This window comes from Lepidochelys olivacea, assembly GCF_965140295.1.
Source record: "Lepidochelys olivacea isolate rLepOli2 genome assembly, chromosome: 12".
Classification (NCBI taxonomy): domain Eukaryota; kingdom Metazoa; phylum Chordata; order Testudines; family Cheloniidae; genus Lepidochelys; species Lepidochelys olivacea.
In genome coordinates this window covers 25,668,246-25,684,948 of record NC_140422.1, presented here as the reverse complement: position 1 = coordinate 25,684,948, position 16,703 = coordinate 25,668,246, and the positions used below count along the sequence as shown (strand labels likewise).

Genomic DNA, 16,703 nt, shown 5'->3' with positions numbered 1-16,703 from the left:
TTTACAACTGCTATTGTGTGTCCAGGGAGGTTGAAGTGTCCTCCTACAGGTTTTTGTATATTGCCATTCCTAATATCTGATTTGTGTCCATTTATCCTTTTACGTAGGGACTGTCCAGTTTGGCCGATGTATATGGCAGAGGGGCATTGCTGGAAGATGATGACGTAGATTACATTGGTGGACGTGCAGGTGAATGAACCGGTGATGGTGTAGCTGATCTGGTTAGGTCCTGTGATGGTGTCACTGGTGTAGATATGTGGGCAGAGTTGGCATCGAGGTTTGTTGCATGGATTGGTTTCTGAGTTAGAGTTACTATGGTGCGGTGTGTCGTTGCTGGTGAGAATATGCTTTAGGTTGGCAGGTTGTCTGTGGGAGAGGACTGGCCTGCCCCCAAGGCCTGTGAAAGCGAGGGATCGTTGTCCAGGATGGGTTGTAGATCAGTGAGGATGTGTTGAAGAGGTTTTAGCTGAGGACTGTATGTGATGGCCAGTGGAGTTGTGTTTGTTTCTTTCTTGGGCTTGTCTCGCAGCAGGAGGCTTCTGGGTACATGTCTGGCTCTGTTGATCTGTTTCTTTATTTCCTCGTGCGGGTATCATAGTTTTGAGAACATATTGCTATTTTACATAAGACAGACGGAAAAGCAAGTATTGGCTATGGTCATTCTGTTTCTGTTCATTTTGATGTTTAAAAGCCTGCTCAAAGTCTGTTTCACAAAGGACCATTTTGATGTTTATCCCGCTCAGCATTTTAGTTTTACAGAGCTGTGCTACAATCCATCACAGATATTAAAAGAGATTATTTTGAATCCTAGGAAAGGAATTGTTGGTGATCAGATAATAACGGTGACTAGGGCCTTGATCCTGTACCTTGTCCCATTTTAGTCAATGTCACAATTCACAATAACTTCAGTCAGGTACTAGAACAGCTGCTTTCTCCTCTCTGCGGTATGGTCCAGTGCAGCGTACCATCAAGAGCCGTGTGCCGGGCCAGACCAGACCGGCTTCCCCAGGCTGGCGCTTTAAAGGGCCCCAGGCTCCCTGCAGTGGCTGGAGCTCCAGGCCCTTTAAAGTGCAGCCAGAGCCCCGCTGCTGGAGCCCCAGAGTAGCAGGGGGGCCCTGGCGCTGATTTAAAGGGCCAGGGGCTCCGGCTGCTACCAGGGCCCTTTAAAGCACACCCCCCCCCGAATCCCTGGGGCTCCCCGCAGTGGCTGGAGCCCCTGGGGACCCCTGCAGCGGCCGGAGCCCCCGGGGACCTTGAAAGCACCACCCGAGCCCAACTGCCGGAGCCCCAGGGTAGCGGTGGCAGGGCTCCGGAGGTGACTTAAAGGGCCTGGAGTTCCGCTGCAGTAGCGGCGGCCAGAGCCCGGGGCCCTTTAAATCGCTCCTGAGCCCCGGGGCTCCCAGCTGCATCTGCAGCTGATAGCTCCAGGGGTGATTTAAAGGCCCCAGGGCTCCTAGCCGCGTATTTAAAGCCCCCGCCTCTTCCGGTCGAGGCCATGTCCCCCTGCTGAGGACTCCGAAGTACCGGAAAGTCCTTTAAATTACTTTCACCCCGACTCTCTGTCTGGTCAGTAGCACGTAAACCTTTCCCTCACTGCCATGATCCATCCGGTCTTCAGCACTGCAATCCACTCTACCTGGCACTGCATTGAAAACTGAGGCAACCCTCTTGCTAAACCAAGTCTCTCACTATGGGACACCCATGCCCTGTGATGGGCATTAGCTGCCTCTTGGTTTCTGGGTAGGATTTCAGGGGTTAGTTTTGACCTATAAAGTTGTAACTAGCTTGTGACCCACTTATTTGGGAGGCTGCCTCTTCCTGTACAATACTGATAGTTACAACCGTGGAGCATCCTGAGGGTCAGCCAGAAGGTGGTTCGCTGGGAAGGGTCCTCAGCCTTACTATTCATCCACCCAATTACATGGCTGGTTTGAAATATCTCAAACACACCCCCTGCGAAGTCTGTCTGTTTTCCCTTATGCAGAGGGCTGAGATACTGGGGCTTTTGGAGAGTGTGAGTAGACTTTGGATGGGCTCCAGATGACTTCTTGTGACATGAGTTGAGTTATGGTGTTTGAGAGGCTGTTGGGCTGGATAGCTCTTTTAAATCAGTGTAACCCAATTGAAATCTATGGAGCTGTGTCAATTTACAGTCAGGTGGTATCCGGGAGCTATTCTTTGCTTCCTGGATTGTGTTTTAGAAGCTGTTCAAACACCTGTAGCCTGGATAGATGCTCTGTCAGCCCCATCAAGTCCATTGCAATCAAAAAGACTCCTATTCACTTAAAGGGCTCTGCATCCTTCAAAATAAACATGCTGTTCTGAATACCTGTATAAAAGTCCAACCTTGCAAGGTGCTGAGTAGATTTCACTCCCACTGACTTAATTCGGAGTTGGCACTTTGCAGCATCAGATTCTTAATCCTTGGCTCAAGGTCTGATTTTATTGAAAGGAAAATCAAATACATCGGGAAGCTTCAGTGGGACTAATAAACAATGGACCAAGTTGGTTTCCAAGTGACGCATGAGTGAAAAGAACTCAACCTTTTATCTGCTACACTTTGTTTCTGAAAAAAAAAAAACCCACAGACTTTTTGCAAAATGTGTAAAGATCACAAGTTAAAACAAAACAATTACTGAATTACTGAATCTGAATTTCAGAGTTTAAAAGCATTTGCCTCTTAGGAGGACTAGCCCCATGAAGCTAAAAATAGAAACATCCCCTGGATTTATGAGCGGTTTGTTAACCAGATACTTTAGCAATGCAGGCTGCATTTTTTCACTCCCTCCTTTGCCTGCTGCAGCCAGTTTTGCCACCCTCATTCATGCTGAATAGGATACGTACACCTGCAAGCACTTTAATTGAAATCAGCAAGACTACTCATGGACAAAAGTATTCTTCACCATGAGCAAATGTGGCAGAATCAAACCCCTTCTAAATATTACATAGTTCAGGAAGTGGCCCGTGACATCTCTCAGATGCTAATACAATTGAGGAAATAGATTCTTAATTTATCTGGCTCCAGCAAAACTGGCTGGCAATTCAGTTGAGCAGGATGGGGTTTGGACAGGAAATTTCAGCCTGTTTCTTTATTTGGGGACAGATTGAAATTGAGCCTCAAGCAGCCAGGCACATGATTAAGGGGGAGTCAGACACCAAACCCCAGCATGGTCACATTAGAACTTCATGCATTCCAGATCCAAGCAGGCTAGAAAACAGGTCTACATGCCTGATGCTCTCCTTCCGCTATACAAGCATGTGGGCAGGGAAGAGAGACAGAGTGGCTGGAGCTTTAACCTCTGCACCTCCAGGCCAGCAGAAATTAGCTATCCTAATGTGGTAAACGAAGAGAGGAAGGATATTCTTGTGGTTAAGACACTGGACTATGACTCAGGAGGCCAGCATTCAATTCCTGGCTGTGATACAGACTCCCTGTGTGCCTTACTCTCTCTGCCTCAATTCCCTGTTTGTAAAATGGGCGTACTTCTTTTTCTCCCACCCATGAGCTACCTCGCCTGTTTAGATGGTAAGACAGATGGTAGTCTGTCTCTTCCTGTGTGTATATATAAAGTGACGATCACATAAAACAAAAAATAGCCTGCCTCATTTTCAGGGCTGTGGTCAGTTGCTGGCTCATGCCAGGTGAGGTGTTACTATGGGCTACCACTGCTGGAAAGGGTTGGAGCTTAAAACTCATTGAGCCTCTGATGCGTATCTTGACTTTTTCACGACCTCTTTGAAGACATGCATTTAAGTTTTCATGCTCTTAAGTTTCCAAAGTGGCTGGCTGAGAATGCAATCTGGAGGAAGGAATATCGAATAATCGCTTCCCCTTTATTTTACCTGCCTCTTTTACATTGAACACTACTGTCTGATATATTCTGCCAACAGACCTTACATTGCATTTGTTTTCTTTCAGCTATGATGAGTGCATTGGGCCTGGAGCGACACAAATCTATATTCCTACAGATGATCCTCCGCCCTATTCTCTGACAGATCCTCGTCAAAGGAATGAATTGTCTATAAACATGAGCTTGGAAGACGAGGCAGCCTCTGGGACTACAGGAAGGTCTTCTAATTATCCAGTCAGACTGCAAGACTTGCAGCAGCCCATCTCATCCATTTCTTTGACAGCACTCACTCTGGAGGCTGCCCCCACGTATGAGACGGTTGTGTGTGAACAAAATAGCCCCATTCCGCTAGTTCCAATGGATGTACTGAAAAATTCTTCAACTAACTGTCAAAACCCTTCTCAACCAAATCATCTAAATGAAAGTGGCTCTTTCCACCCACTCTTTAGGAGGAGTCTGCCAGAATGAAAAAAAATGGGGCTTAAATGGAAGAATAAAACCCATAAAACTTTTATCTATTTTATATCTTTAAATGAATCTGGATTTTTTTAACAGTGAATTTTGAAAGTTTAGGTTAACTTTTATCTTTGGGCTTTGAATTATTCCCTGGTGTCTCATATAAACAACTGCAGAATAAAACAACAGCAAGAAGCAGTTCATCCAATATTTCTGAAGCATCTGAAAACACATTCAAGTTAGCCACTGTTAATGTAGATACATTAGCCAATTGACACTATTTGTCAATGTTATGGTATTCGCATGTTGTAGAGCAAAAAGAGTTTGTGTTGTTTGTGTACGTCATTGGTACATTATAACAAATGTCTTAGAAATAAGAAGAAACCTACAATTTTTATTTAAAATATATTTCAAATAGACAGGCTGGATAGAATCTGGAAAATGTGGTCATCACAACTACTCATCTATTTGAAGGTGATGAAAGACGATATTTTGCTATTCTTAACCTTTACACATATTGCTACCATGCTTTTGATGCCATTCCAAAAAGTGCCAATCCCACCTCAAAATTAAAAAAAGATATCGGAGTGCTAGAAATGTCAATGGAGTCTCAGAAATCCTAATTGGCTAGACCTATAGCAATGGGTTTCCAGAACTGCTAATTGATGAGGAAGGCCTACAAGAGCCTTCCTGGTGGGGTTGGTACCTGTGAAAATTCTGTCACAGCATGGTGGCTTGGCATAGCCATGGCTGGAAAGGTAATCTGAAATACTAGCAGGTAGGTTAGGCCTGGTTCTCATGGTACAAAGCTGTATTTCCAGGCATGAGCTAGTCGTCTTTCTCAATTATGAGCCTACTGATTATGTTCCAGGGATCAGGACCTTTCCCTGCAGTAATTGCCAAAGTGCAAAGTAAATAATAGATGCCAGGATTTGGCATGCACAGTGACATAGTGAATCTTATTTTGCAAAAACCCTTTTAATCATTCATGATCTCTTTCACTGCAATTTAGCTGTCCATAAATCTTGCATCTGTTCTTAGATCTCTATCACTCTTATATCTGAGAGAAATTGACTCATTCTGCCAATAACAATAGAGGTAAACTCTGTAAATATGAAGATTTGACCTTACTTGGTATGGTGAGCATACACTCTTTGTGGTCCAGATCCTTAACTGGTGTAAATCAGTATAGCACCTTTGAAGCCATTGGATCTGGCCCGTTTTGGTAAATCTCTTGCAGATATTTCCCTGGCAAAAGTTCTTCAATTTTCATATGGGCAGAAAGGACCTCCATTTAATATCTCCTCTGAAGGACAAGTATGTAATTACTCCTTATGAAAATGAATACAGTACATGTTATCTTTGCTTTATGTTTTCTTCCAGGTCATTGATGAAAATGATGATCCCCCATTTACAGTTACATTTTGAGACTTTATCAGTTAACCAGTTTTCAATGTGTGCCATGTTAATTTTATATTAGTCTAGTTTTTTAATCAAAATGTCATGTCATACCAACTCACATGCTCTACAGATGTCTAAGTATATTACATCAACACTATTACCTTTAGCAACCAAACTTGTAAGATCTCAAATTAGGTTGACAGGATCTATTTTCCATAAACCCATGTAGAGCTGTAAAATTTCATTTCCCTCCTTTAGTTCCTTACTAATCCATCACTGACAATATTTAAATCAAGAGTGGATGTTTTTCTAAATCTGCTGTATGAATTATTTTGGGGTAGTTCTATGGCCTGGGCTAAACAGATCAGCCTGGATGAGCACAATAGTCCCTTCTGGCTTTAGCATCTATGAATTTAGTAGGACCTTACCCCATGAATAGTCCTGCTGGAATCAGTGGGACTCCATGCAGAATAAGGTACTAGTCAAGTAAACGGGTGACAGAATCTGACCTATAAATATTAGAAAGTAAATGAGAGTGTAGAAAATTCTTTCCTTTGTAACTATAAAGTTGTGGTGCTGGGGGTGTCTCTTGAAGCTGCAAACACGTTGCACCTCACAGGATCAGGTCCCCAATCTGTTGTTAGGAACATACAGCTAAGAAAATACATTTTAAATATTATTTTTAACCTGACAATGCCCCCTTAATTTATTTCATTCCCCTCCATTAATTTTCAACGGGTGGTGAAGGGCTCAGATTTTCCCCCCCCAACCTCTCATTTTGATCAAGGCGGTGGTGAGAATGACAGATTTGTATTTTGTCAAGTGAGGGAAATGTTACCAGTGCTAAAACTGTAGCTATCTAATCAAACTCTCTGTTCATACACTAGAGTTAAAACATTCTTAGTACTGTAATCTGGATTACAGGTAGCAGGATTGTTCACAAATAGCTGTCTGCTCCCCCTTGTGGTGTATTGTTTTATAAAATAAACTCATCTGTTTATCATACTATGTAGACATCACTCAAAGGGCCCAATCCATCAAAAATATGTCCAGCTTCTTTGTCAGAGAGGAACACAGAAGCCAACTAGAACATCATCTTCCATACTCACGTTCAGCATAGAAGCCAGGCACATACTTCTGCTGGTTTGGGGCTTAACAATGATTTATTGTTTATATGTTTTAAGTAAAAAAAATACTACTAACAATAGTGTAGTACTTCTATAAGTAATTTAGCACTGAGTGCACAAGTATGTTATCTTGTCATATACTTACTATAAAGAAATACTTGCTTTCTGAACAGTGACCAATGAAAAAGTGCTTCTTTTAGTAAATAGTATTTAACTGTTGGGTTTTTTAAAATTTCCTCCAAATTAGAATTAGAAGTAAAAGTACGTTATTAATTGTACTAAGTAACTTTGCAATTAGTATTTCACTGAAATGACTTGCAGGAGTGACTTTTTAAAAACTGGTTGGTAATTCTTTTTAAACATGTGAAAGCTAACATTACTGTGGAAATAGTTGGACAAGTCTGAATGGAAGTGACCCAGATACTATTCAGGACAGAGAATACCATTAACAGAGGTTTGTATGCAACTATAACCTCTCTCCAGTAGATTTTTACTACCACCGCCAGAGTAAGAAGAGTTGACTATAGTTCTTTTTAATTATGTAATAGAGAAATCTAATTTCTTAGAGAACACAGGACTATTTAAAGGTCCAATCTAACCCCTACTTACTAACCCCTAGCTACTGAAGTCAACAGGATTCTTTCTCCAGAGTTTAATGGGAGTTGGGTTTGAGAACTATATCCTGCTATCAGGTTTTGCCCCAGACACTCTCTTAACTTCAAAGGGTGCCCAGTGGGCAGGCTGAGTGCAGGACATGGCCTTTTGTTTATCTCGTTATTGTCAGGAAAAACAGTGTGGACACAATGTTTCTTGCTGTTACCATTGGCACATGTCTGTATTCATCTCCTTTATTCGGGGTATTTTTAGTATACTGACCTTTGCAGACTGAACTTTTAGTAAAGAACATACATGTAAATCATAGAACTCCTGTGATTTTTGTTGCATCTGTACTGATTTGGGACTGCTCATTCTCTTCTTTAGTTGTCTGCCAGTTGACGAGGTTAATTCAGGGCAAGATTATGGCTCACCCTACACACCCTCTGTGGGAACTAAGCGGGAGAAGCCTATCCTTGGGCTACTCACACTGTCAGAGCACGGGGGAGCGCAGCTTCCATGGAGTCACTCCCCCTTCTGCACAGTTGGGAGGGGAGCGTGGGCAAAGCTTTGATTCTATTTCCCTACCCGCAATGTACTGGCCAAGGTTGCAGATTACTTCACCCAAGCAGCAAAGGGGGAGGATCAATTTCCTCCCTTGTCTGTTCCCGGGGCAGTGCAGATACATGCGACTCTTTGGAAATAAACAGACTAACCCTTAAGTTTATGCCTGAGTATTCACCGACTGCAGACTCATGTATATGATAATTTTTCATCTAACCTCTACAAATAATGAGTGGCCCTCATCTAAGCCAATCTCTGCCCACCCACTTAAATAAATGGCCTCCTCTGCAGCTGGATGTAATTCTCACTGAAGTAAACTGAAGCGTTTCCATTGACTTCATTGAGAGTTAGATCAGTCCCAAAACACATAAGAGCTACAATTACAGCCCCTATAGGAAATGAACATCTTACCAAAACCACAATATGGTCATAGTCCTATAGGATCCACAAGTGCAGATGTTTCCAGCTGTGCACTAGAGGAAGCCTGTTCTTTAACACTGAGATGAGAACCAGCATCTTGGTCTCCGTTCCACGAAGAACGATGGAATTAGTGGTGCCTTTTCTCTTCCCCAACTTGTGTATGAACCGTCTCCCTCAGAAGTTATGCTGAAATCATGACATACCGTTGAGAGGCAACAGCAGCACAGAGAGCCCCTTCTTTCAAGTAACGTATAATTTCAATAAATGGGTTTCCTTCATCTGAAAAAGTGTTATCCCAGTGCACATTCCATAGCAATTAACTACTGATTGCTTCACTCTTCAGTAGCTAAACTCACCAGGGATAGCACTGAAATGTGCTTGAGCTCTCCTCTACTACTCTGTTTCTCAAACAGCTTTTTCACAACTGCAACTATTTTCCATAGACACTAGGCAGTGGTGAGCTGGAGCCGGTTCGCACTGGGTTGCTAGAACCGGTTGTTAAATTTAGAAGCCCTTTTAGAACCGGTCGTTCCGCGAGGCACAACCGGTTCTAAAAGGGCTTCTAAATGTAACTGCCCAAAAGTGGCGCCTTAGGCGCTGACTCCACGGGTACTGCAGCCCTGGAGCACCCACGGGGAAAACTGCTGGGTGCAGAGCACCCACCGGCAGCTCCCCGCCCCACCCCCGGCCCCAGCTCCGCCTCCTCCCATGAACGCGCCACCCCCCCCCGCTTCTCCCTGCCCCACCCCCAGCTCACCTCACCTCCACTCTGCCTCCGCCTCCTCCCCTGCATGCGCCGCCCCGCTCTGCTTCTCCACCCTCCCAGGCTTCCCGCAAATCCGCTGTTTGTGCGGGAAGCCGGGGCAGGCTGAGAAGCAAGCGGCGGCTTCCCGCTCAGGCCCAGGGAGGCGGAGGTGAGCTTGGGCAGGGGGAGGGTGCGAGGAGGGCCGCCCGCACTGCAGCAGGTAACCCGGGGGAGGGGGGTACACAGGGGAACCGCTCCCCGCCCCAGCTCACCTCCGCCACCCTCGGCCTGAATGGGAAGCAGCGGCCTGCTTCTCAGCTCTCTCTGGCTTCCCGCTGAACAGCTGATTCGTGGGAAGCCAGGGGAGGGGGTGGAGAAGCAGAGCGGGGCGGTGCATTCAGGGGAGGAGGCGGAGCGGAGGTGAGCTGGGGCCGGGCACGGGGTGGGGAGCTGCCGGTGGGTGCTCTGCACCCACCAATTTTCCCCGTGGGTACTCCAGCCCCGGAGCACCCAGGGAGTCGGCGCCAAAGGCGCCACTTTTGATGTGATCAGTGGGGGAGCGACTGCTCCCCCTGCTCCGCCCCTAGCTACGCTCCCCCACCCCTAGGAGCCAGAGGGACCTGCCGGATGCTTCCTGGGAGCTGCCCCAGGAAAGCACTGCTGGGACTCCCCACCTCGCCCCCCGGCAGGTGCCTCCTGGCTCTTAGGGGTGGGGTGGGCACCCACTACGGTGGCCCACGAGACCCTCCTGCCCAGTTCTGGGGGCAGTCAGGGGACAGGGGAGGGGGGTGGATGGGGCAGGAGTCCAGGGGGCGTCAAGGAATGCCGGGGGGTTGGATGGGGAGGAGTCCCGGGGGGCGGGGGTGGGCAACGACCCCCTCATGGGGTGAGGAGGGAACCCGTTGTTAAGATTTTGGCAGCTCATCACTAAAACTATGCACAAATAAATACAGTATGTGACGGGGCAAGGCCAGATGGCTATAGAAAAATAGTGGGAGATAGATGTATTAGCTCCAGACTAAACAAATCCCTGGTACCAGGTTAAGTGAAATGGAAGCTGCTCCAGGTCAATTAAGACATCCTGATTAATCATGGAGACTGGGAGACAACAGAGACTGCAAGGAAGGATAACTTCTCCTTACCTCCCTCGCTGGCTTATGATGAAAATGGCTCAGTAGACTGTGATCCTTGTCCCTAGAGAAAGAAGGGTTATGTGGAGGGTCCCAATGAGCCTCTGAGGCTAGTGAAATCCACCAGGAAACGGGGGATCCACGGAGGCAAGGACAGAGCTTTGTCACAGGTGACATTTGTAGTATCTGCACAAAACTAATATATATTCACCTTGAATTTTATACTTTTCCTTAGATCTTTAGTTTTCATGCATTTAAATAACTGAAATGTGCACTATATTTCATCACATTTGTTGTGAAATGCCTTCAATGCCTTCCCATTGAGATATGGAGTATAATTCTACAGAATGGTACATTTCAGGCTTCTTCTTAGCAAAATATATCTTGTGCTGTCATAGGCTCAGAATGAGGCACAAAAATAAAAAGCTTCCACACGTTGTTAGTTATCCATTGTCCCTTTTTTGAATCACTGTGAATGAGGACAAAGTGTGGAGGAGTAAAACAGATTACGTAGGATACATTTTGATATCTCTACATGAGACAGCAAAGTAATTCTACATGCTCATGACTAGAACATTTTCATTTGCCCATAGGCCAAGTTGCTTACTGTCAAATTATTTAAAAGGCGTCTTTCTCTTAGCTCACCTACAAACAGGTTCGGGCATCAGTGATGTACATGCTCGGAACTGCTTGCACGACATTTCCCGATAAATTTCCCCTTACACGTTTATCAGGTCAACTTTATTGATAGCAATGCTCTATGTTAACCAATGTTCTAGTTCTTAGAGGTGATGAATGAAGAAATAGATCCTAATGAAGAATAAGTGCAGGTGTAAACATCCCAGTCCCAGTCTACCCTTCTGGAAAAGTCCTAAACTGTAACAGAAAATTATAAACTTGCTATAGCCTTTTTTTTTTTTTTTTTTAAGACAAACCATTCCATAACATTTAATAGAGAATTATATCCCTGCTTTAGAATTCTAGAGTACGGTTCAAAACACCCATAGACAGGACAGGAACCTTTGATAAATTTTAAAGGGCTTTCCCAGAAGGCCAACAATAGAACAATTTACAAGAACCTCTTGCCATCCCAGCTATGCCTTCAAAGCAAAGATGTCAAGCCAGCCACCTTACAATTGTTGATTTTTTTTTTTTTTTGCTATTCGTGGTAAAGTGCCAGCTATGTGCTAGACACAGAGGTACATTACTCATTATACAACACGTGGCAATCCACTCTGCGTAGGGATTCATCAGCCATCCCAGTCGTCAAGAGGTAAAAGGCCAGAATGGGAACAAATGGGCTGGGAGGAATGAAAAATATAAAAAAAATCTGAAGAGGGAAAAAATCTCTTATGTTATTATTGAGGTGAAATTTAAATTCCCTTTATTCTGGTAGAGTTTCCAGTCAGATAACAGCATGTTGACTAGTTTATAATGGAAAAAATGCATGTCACTACTTCCTGGCCTCTGAATTAGCAATTGTGTCTGTCAGGAACTAATAGCAGCTGGAGTTTCCTTTCCAAATTCTGGGTGCCCTATCTATATCCTTTAGAAAACACAGGAAATAGACATTTACTTAATTCAGGTTGCTTCTATGACCAAACTAAGAACTAAACAGTTTTTCGTGTGTTTTATACCACAGCCACCAAACTTTCCTTGCATATAGTTTTCAGCACCATAGTATCTCAGCGCCTCGCCACCATTAATGGATTTTATTCTCGCAATGCCCCTGTGAGGTACGGAAGTATTAACCCATTTCACAGATAGAGCACTAAGGCATAGGCCTTGTCGACACTATACAGTTTTGTCAGCTTTTGTAGACAAAACTGTGGAGGAGTACGCGCTGAAACTCTCCTCCCGCCAATGTAACGCCCCTGCTATGCCGACATAATAAAACTACCTCAATGGGAGGAGTAGGGCTATGTCGGTGTAGTTAGGGTGACGCAGTGTCTATGTAGACACTGCTGTCCTTCCATCGGCTGTTGGCTGTCATTCTTGTCAATTCCACGGCTCTGCTGGAGCTGTGAATTTGACAAAAAGGCCGGTTCCTGGGCTGCTGCCCAGTCTCTGCTCCAAGCCAGGCTGCCATCCAGGCTCCAGGCTTGGGCTGCTTCCAAGGCTTCTGGATCAGCATGCCCTACTGGGAGTCCTGTGTCCCCCAGAGTCTTGGCTCCCTGCTCCCTGCTGGGAGCACGGCAGCTAACCAGATTCCCAGAGCTGATCTCTCCACTGGAGGCAAGAAGCCTTGGGAGGCTTCCCCTGTGCTTCCGGCTGGAAGCATGGAGGCAAAAAGCCCTGAGGTCAACTGGGCTCCAAGTGGGGAACTGCGTGGAGCTGCAAGCCCTGGCTTTCAGCCCCCCATGCTGCCCCTTTTCAGTCAGTGGAAGTGCTCCTGGTGAGGAGGTGCACCACCAACAGACAGAGGGTAGTGTGGACATCAATGCCGTGGCTGTAGGTCGACATAACTTTGTAGTGTAGACATAGCCTAAATTTAGTCACTTGCCATTGGCCAGACAGGAAGTCTGTTTCTGAGTCAGAAATTGAACCAAAGTCTCCCAAATCGCAGCCCAATGTCCTGTCCACTAAGCCACCTTTCCTAGCCTTACAGAGAACAGATCAAAGTTCAGACACTTACTACTTGACTTTGCTGTTCTAGAGGCATCTCGCTTCCTCGCATGCCTGAGCATGAGTTAGTTTTTCAGTATATACAGCAATAGGCATCTCTCACACAGCAACATCAAACTCTACATCCCAGCCCAATTTCAGACAGGTCCATTTTGGTGTAAGCATTCTCACCTCACCATAGAGAGACAGAACTTGCAGGAGTGATGAAAAGGCACATTGGCTTTCAGTGTTCAGTATGGCCAGAGATAAGGATGGTATTTAAGGGTGTCTGGAGTGAGCTGACAATTTGCTCCCAGCTCACTTTTAGGACCTGATTCCCCCCCTGCTTTACACTAGTTTTACTCCTGTATAAATCCATAAAGCCATTGATTTTAATAGCATACCTCTGCTGGCAGAGACTGGCCTGATGAAGTAAAAGAATCAGGCCTGCAGGGCCAGATTCACAAAGGGACTTAGCTGCCTCTGACATTCTCAATATCACCACTCAGCTGTCGCCTAACCCTGTAGGGACCTAAGTGTCTGCCAGTGGGCATGCACAGAGCCACTAAGTCCCGATGCCACCGCACAGCCAAGCAGCGTAGAGCCCTTGCTCATGTAGGGAACTCCCCTACCTCTCTTCCCATCAGGGCCCAATTCTGTAGGTGTTCTCGGAGCACACCTACAGGATCAGGCCCCGTACAAAAGACAGCCAAGTGCAAGGAAGTCGAGAATTGTGTGCCTAGATGTCCCTGGAATAGCCAATAGCCCAGCGGTCAGGGCACTCACCAGGGATGAAGGAAACCCAAGTTCAAATTCCTATGTACCTTTGTGAATTAGTCTCCAGGTTCAGTTTAGCTCTGGTGTAGGTGGGCACAATACCTCTTGGATTCCATAGGAATTGTGCTTGCTTATGCATGAGCTGAATTTGGTCCTCAGAATCATCATGCTTTCTCTGTTGGAACTACTGACCAGGTTTTTGCTTAGTTGCAGTCTTTGGAATATAAATATTACAGTAATCACCCCAGCAGTGACAAGCACTTGTTTACCGATATATTTCGGATGAGCTCTCTCTACTCTTTTGCTCTGAATGAATCCAATAAATTCAAGGTGGAGAGGCACTTTTTGCCAGGTTAGATGCCAACAAAGATGAAGCAATGAAAGATCCCTGTAAAACCAAGATCATTGTGTCACAGCTTTGCTCCCAACAAGATATTTTATGTTGGTGAGAGGTTAAAGCCAGATTTATTTCTGTGTCACAAACGGTAAAAGAAACAGAGGAAAGAGCAAAGCATGGACTGGGCAACAAACTCTTTCATATGCTTTTGTTTAAAAAAAAAAGTGTGTATCTAATGGGAGCCTGTTTGGCTTAAGGAATTGTAAATGGACTATTGCACCTTGCACAGCTAAGTCACTGGCACAAACCCGTGCCATGTTGTCAGTGAGAGCTGGCATCAACCAAGTACCATCTTGTGTTTTGAAGTGGTGGTCTCAGAAATGTTTTTGGAGGCCAGATTTCTAAGCCTTTGGAACAATCTCCCAAAAGAAAGGGTAGAAATCCCATCCCTGGAGACATTTAAAGAGACAACAGTAGAAAATATATTTCAGCTCACCTCAGCATAATGGTGGGGGAAAGAGCAGAAACATGGATGCTGGGCCCCAGCTTGGGTCAGTAGCTGTCTGCATGTGGTGATGGTGCAGCTGAGCTGCCTATAGGCTCCAGCGGTGCCACGTCTCTGACTCCTGGGGCTAAGAGAGGGGGCATTGAAATAGTGCAGCAGCTGGCCAGATGGCCTCATTCGGACATGTCCTTATTCCTGGCTAAAGCAGCAATTTCAATAGAGCAATTATCCATGCACGATTTCTGCATAAGAAATTCCCAATGACATTTCACTTGGAATGATTATCAAGGCACATGTTTCTAGGAAGCCTGAGAAGTCAGATTCAAAACTGGTTCAATTGCAATAGAGCACAGCTGTTTTGTGCATGAGAAGAGGGAGCAGCAAATGACTGTGTTTATGTGAATCTGGGATTTGGCACAAAATTAATCAAGGGAAACCATTTATTCAAAGGGATTAACAAGAAAATGGTGTTTAAAAAGGAATAGCTATACTGTAACTGGGCTAATCTATTGTGAGTGATGCCATTAAGAATTTATGGAGCCAAATTCAGACCTGGAATCAGCAGGTGCAGTTCCAAGGCCATCCCTGCAGTGAGGCTGGATTACACTATCTCTGATTTGGTCTTAATATAAATGGCAGTCCTAGAAGACCAATAAAAGAATAGGGAGAGCAGACATTAACAGATGGGAGAAGACTGGCACAAACGCTGTGCTGGCCAAAGACAAGGAGCCCCAAATCCAGATTCCAAATGCAAACATCACTGAATTTGGGGAGTGTTTTGATCCAGATCTGAACGAGTCTTCTAGGTATTGCATCCAAAATCCAGATTACAAAACTGCCCCACCAAAGAGGGTGGGAGGGAGAAGGGAATCCTAAATCGAGACACTGCTCACATTCGAATCTTGGCAATGTAGAGGCAGAGTAAAATAAACTGAATATAATGTCAAAATAAATAGCACAAGGAATATGCTGCATTATTCATAGTCCTATTTCATTCAGACCCTCCAGTCTTTAAATGTACCTAAAGCTGCTGCAGAGTCTCTCTTCTGCTGCTTAAACCCAGGGCATCCTGTAGAATGAAGGTCTAGTTTGGCATGGAAATCATGTGACCTTGCTCAGACATTTCCACTGAGTTGGGGACAGGCCCAGCAGCTTCTTGCTATGGAATTTTGGACCTGGATATTTAGTCTTCCCTATCAGGCTTGATGGCACCTCTTCCCAGTTGGTGTGACCAGTTAGATTTAATACAGCAATTGGTTCATGTTCCTGTTGGGAATAAAAGTAAACAGTGAAGGGAGGTTTCTAATGCAGGAGCTGCTTTCCTGACATAAAGGATGAAAAATAAAATGAATAAATAAAGGCAACAGAGAACTTTACCCTTCCTGCTGCAAACTACTCAATATTTTGTGGGCTGTGCTAATGCCATGGTCCAGACCACTTGCATCCCGCCCCGGCCATCCAATCCTGCACCAAATAAAGTCAACAGGAGTTTTGCCTGCAGCAATGGCTCAAAATGCTGGAGACTCACTGCTGCAAACTGTATTCCTCTGAACTATCTGCATTACTGTAGAATACTGCAGTGTTCAGAAGGGAAAACTGCAACAGCTTTAGGGTTGCTAATTTTGGTTGGACATATTCCTGGAGGGTTTTGTCACACGTCAATCAGTCTTTAATTAAAGAGTAATCTTTAATTCCTGGAGACCCCAGGACAATCGCCAACTGTAGCTGCAGGCATGTTATTGACTGGAGGGCTGAACAAACTATGATTATGAATAATGCAGCCTACTCCTTGCGCTGTTTATCATAGAATATCAGGGTTGGAAGGGACCTCAGGAGGTCATCTAGTCCAACCCCCTGCTCAAAGCAGGACCAATCCCCAATTTTTGCCCCAGATCCCTAAATGGCCCCCTCAAGGACTGAACTCACAACCCTGGGTTTAGCAGGCCAATGCTCAAATCACTGAGTTACCCCTCACCCTCACCCCCCCCCATTACTGTGTCATTACATTCCGTTTGTTTTACTGTGGCCCTACATTTCCAGGAGTAGTCCGTTATTGTAAGTAATCACCAGGAGGCTGCTGTAGGCACAGATGGTGAACAGCCGGAGAGCAGGTTTCACTTTTGCTTTGGACTTGTGTTTTTACTTCCTGATTCCACAAGAGCTGTCCTTGTAACTTGAGCCTTGACTGACAC

At 45.1% G+C, this 16,703-nt stretch overlaps 1 protein-coding gene and 1 long non-coding RNA gene across 2 annotated transcripts in view; one reads left to right on the top strand and one right to left on the bottom strand.

Moving 5' to 3' along the window:
• The window catches only part of BEAN1 (brain expressed associated with NEDD4 1), a 116,044-nt gene extending 108,293 nt beyond the window's left edge, over positions 1-7,751 (top strand). Inside the window, 2 exon segments of the mRNA XM_084644979.1 lie at positions 3,920-4,244; positions 4,246-7,751. Of these exon segments, the coding sequence (XP_084501105.1) occupies positions 3,920-4,244; positions 4,246-4,269 (349 nt within the window). The 3' untranslated portion in view covers positions 4,270-7,751.
• Positions 7,752-8,337: 586 nt separating this feature from the next.
• LOC311529195 lies at positions 8,338-16,635 on the bottom strand. The gene is made up of 5 exons (XR_014713789.1): positions 16,544-16,635; positions 15,533-15,777; positions 14,503-14,638; positions 10,301-10,352; positions 8,338-8,599 (listed from the first exon to the last, which is right to left on the bottom strand). It is a non-coding gene; the product is annotated as an uncharacterized lncRNA (long non-coding RNA).
• Between the last annotated feature and the right edge of the window lie 68 nt (positions 16,636-16,703).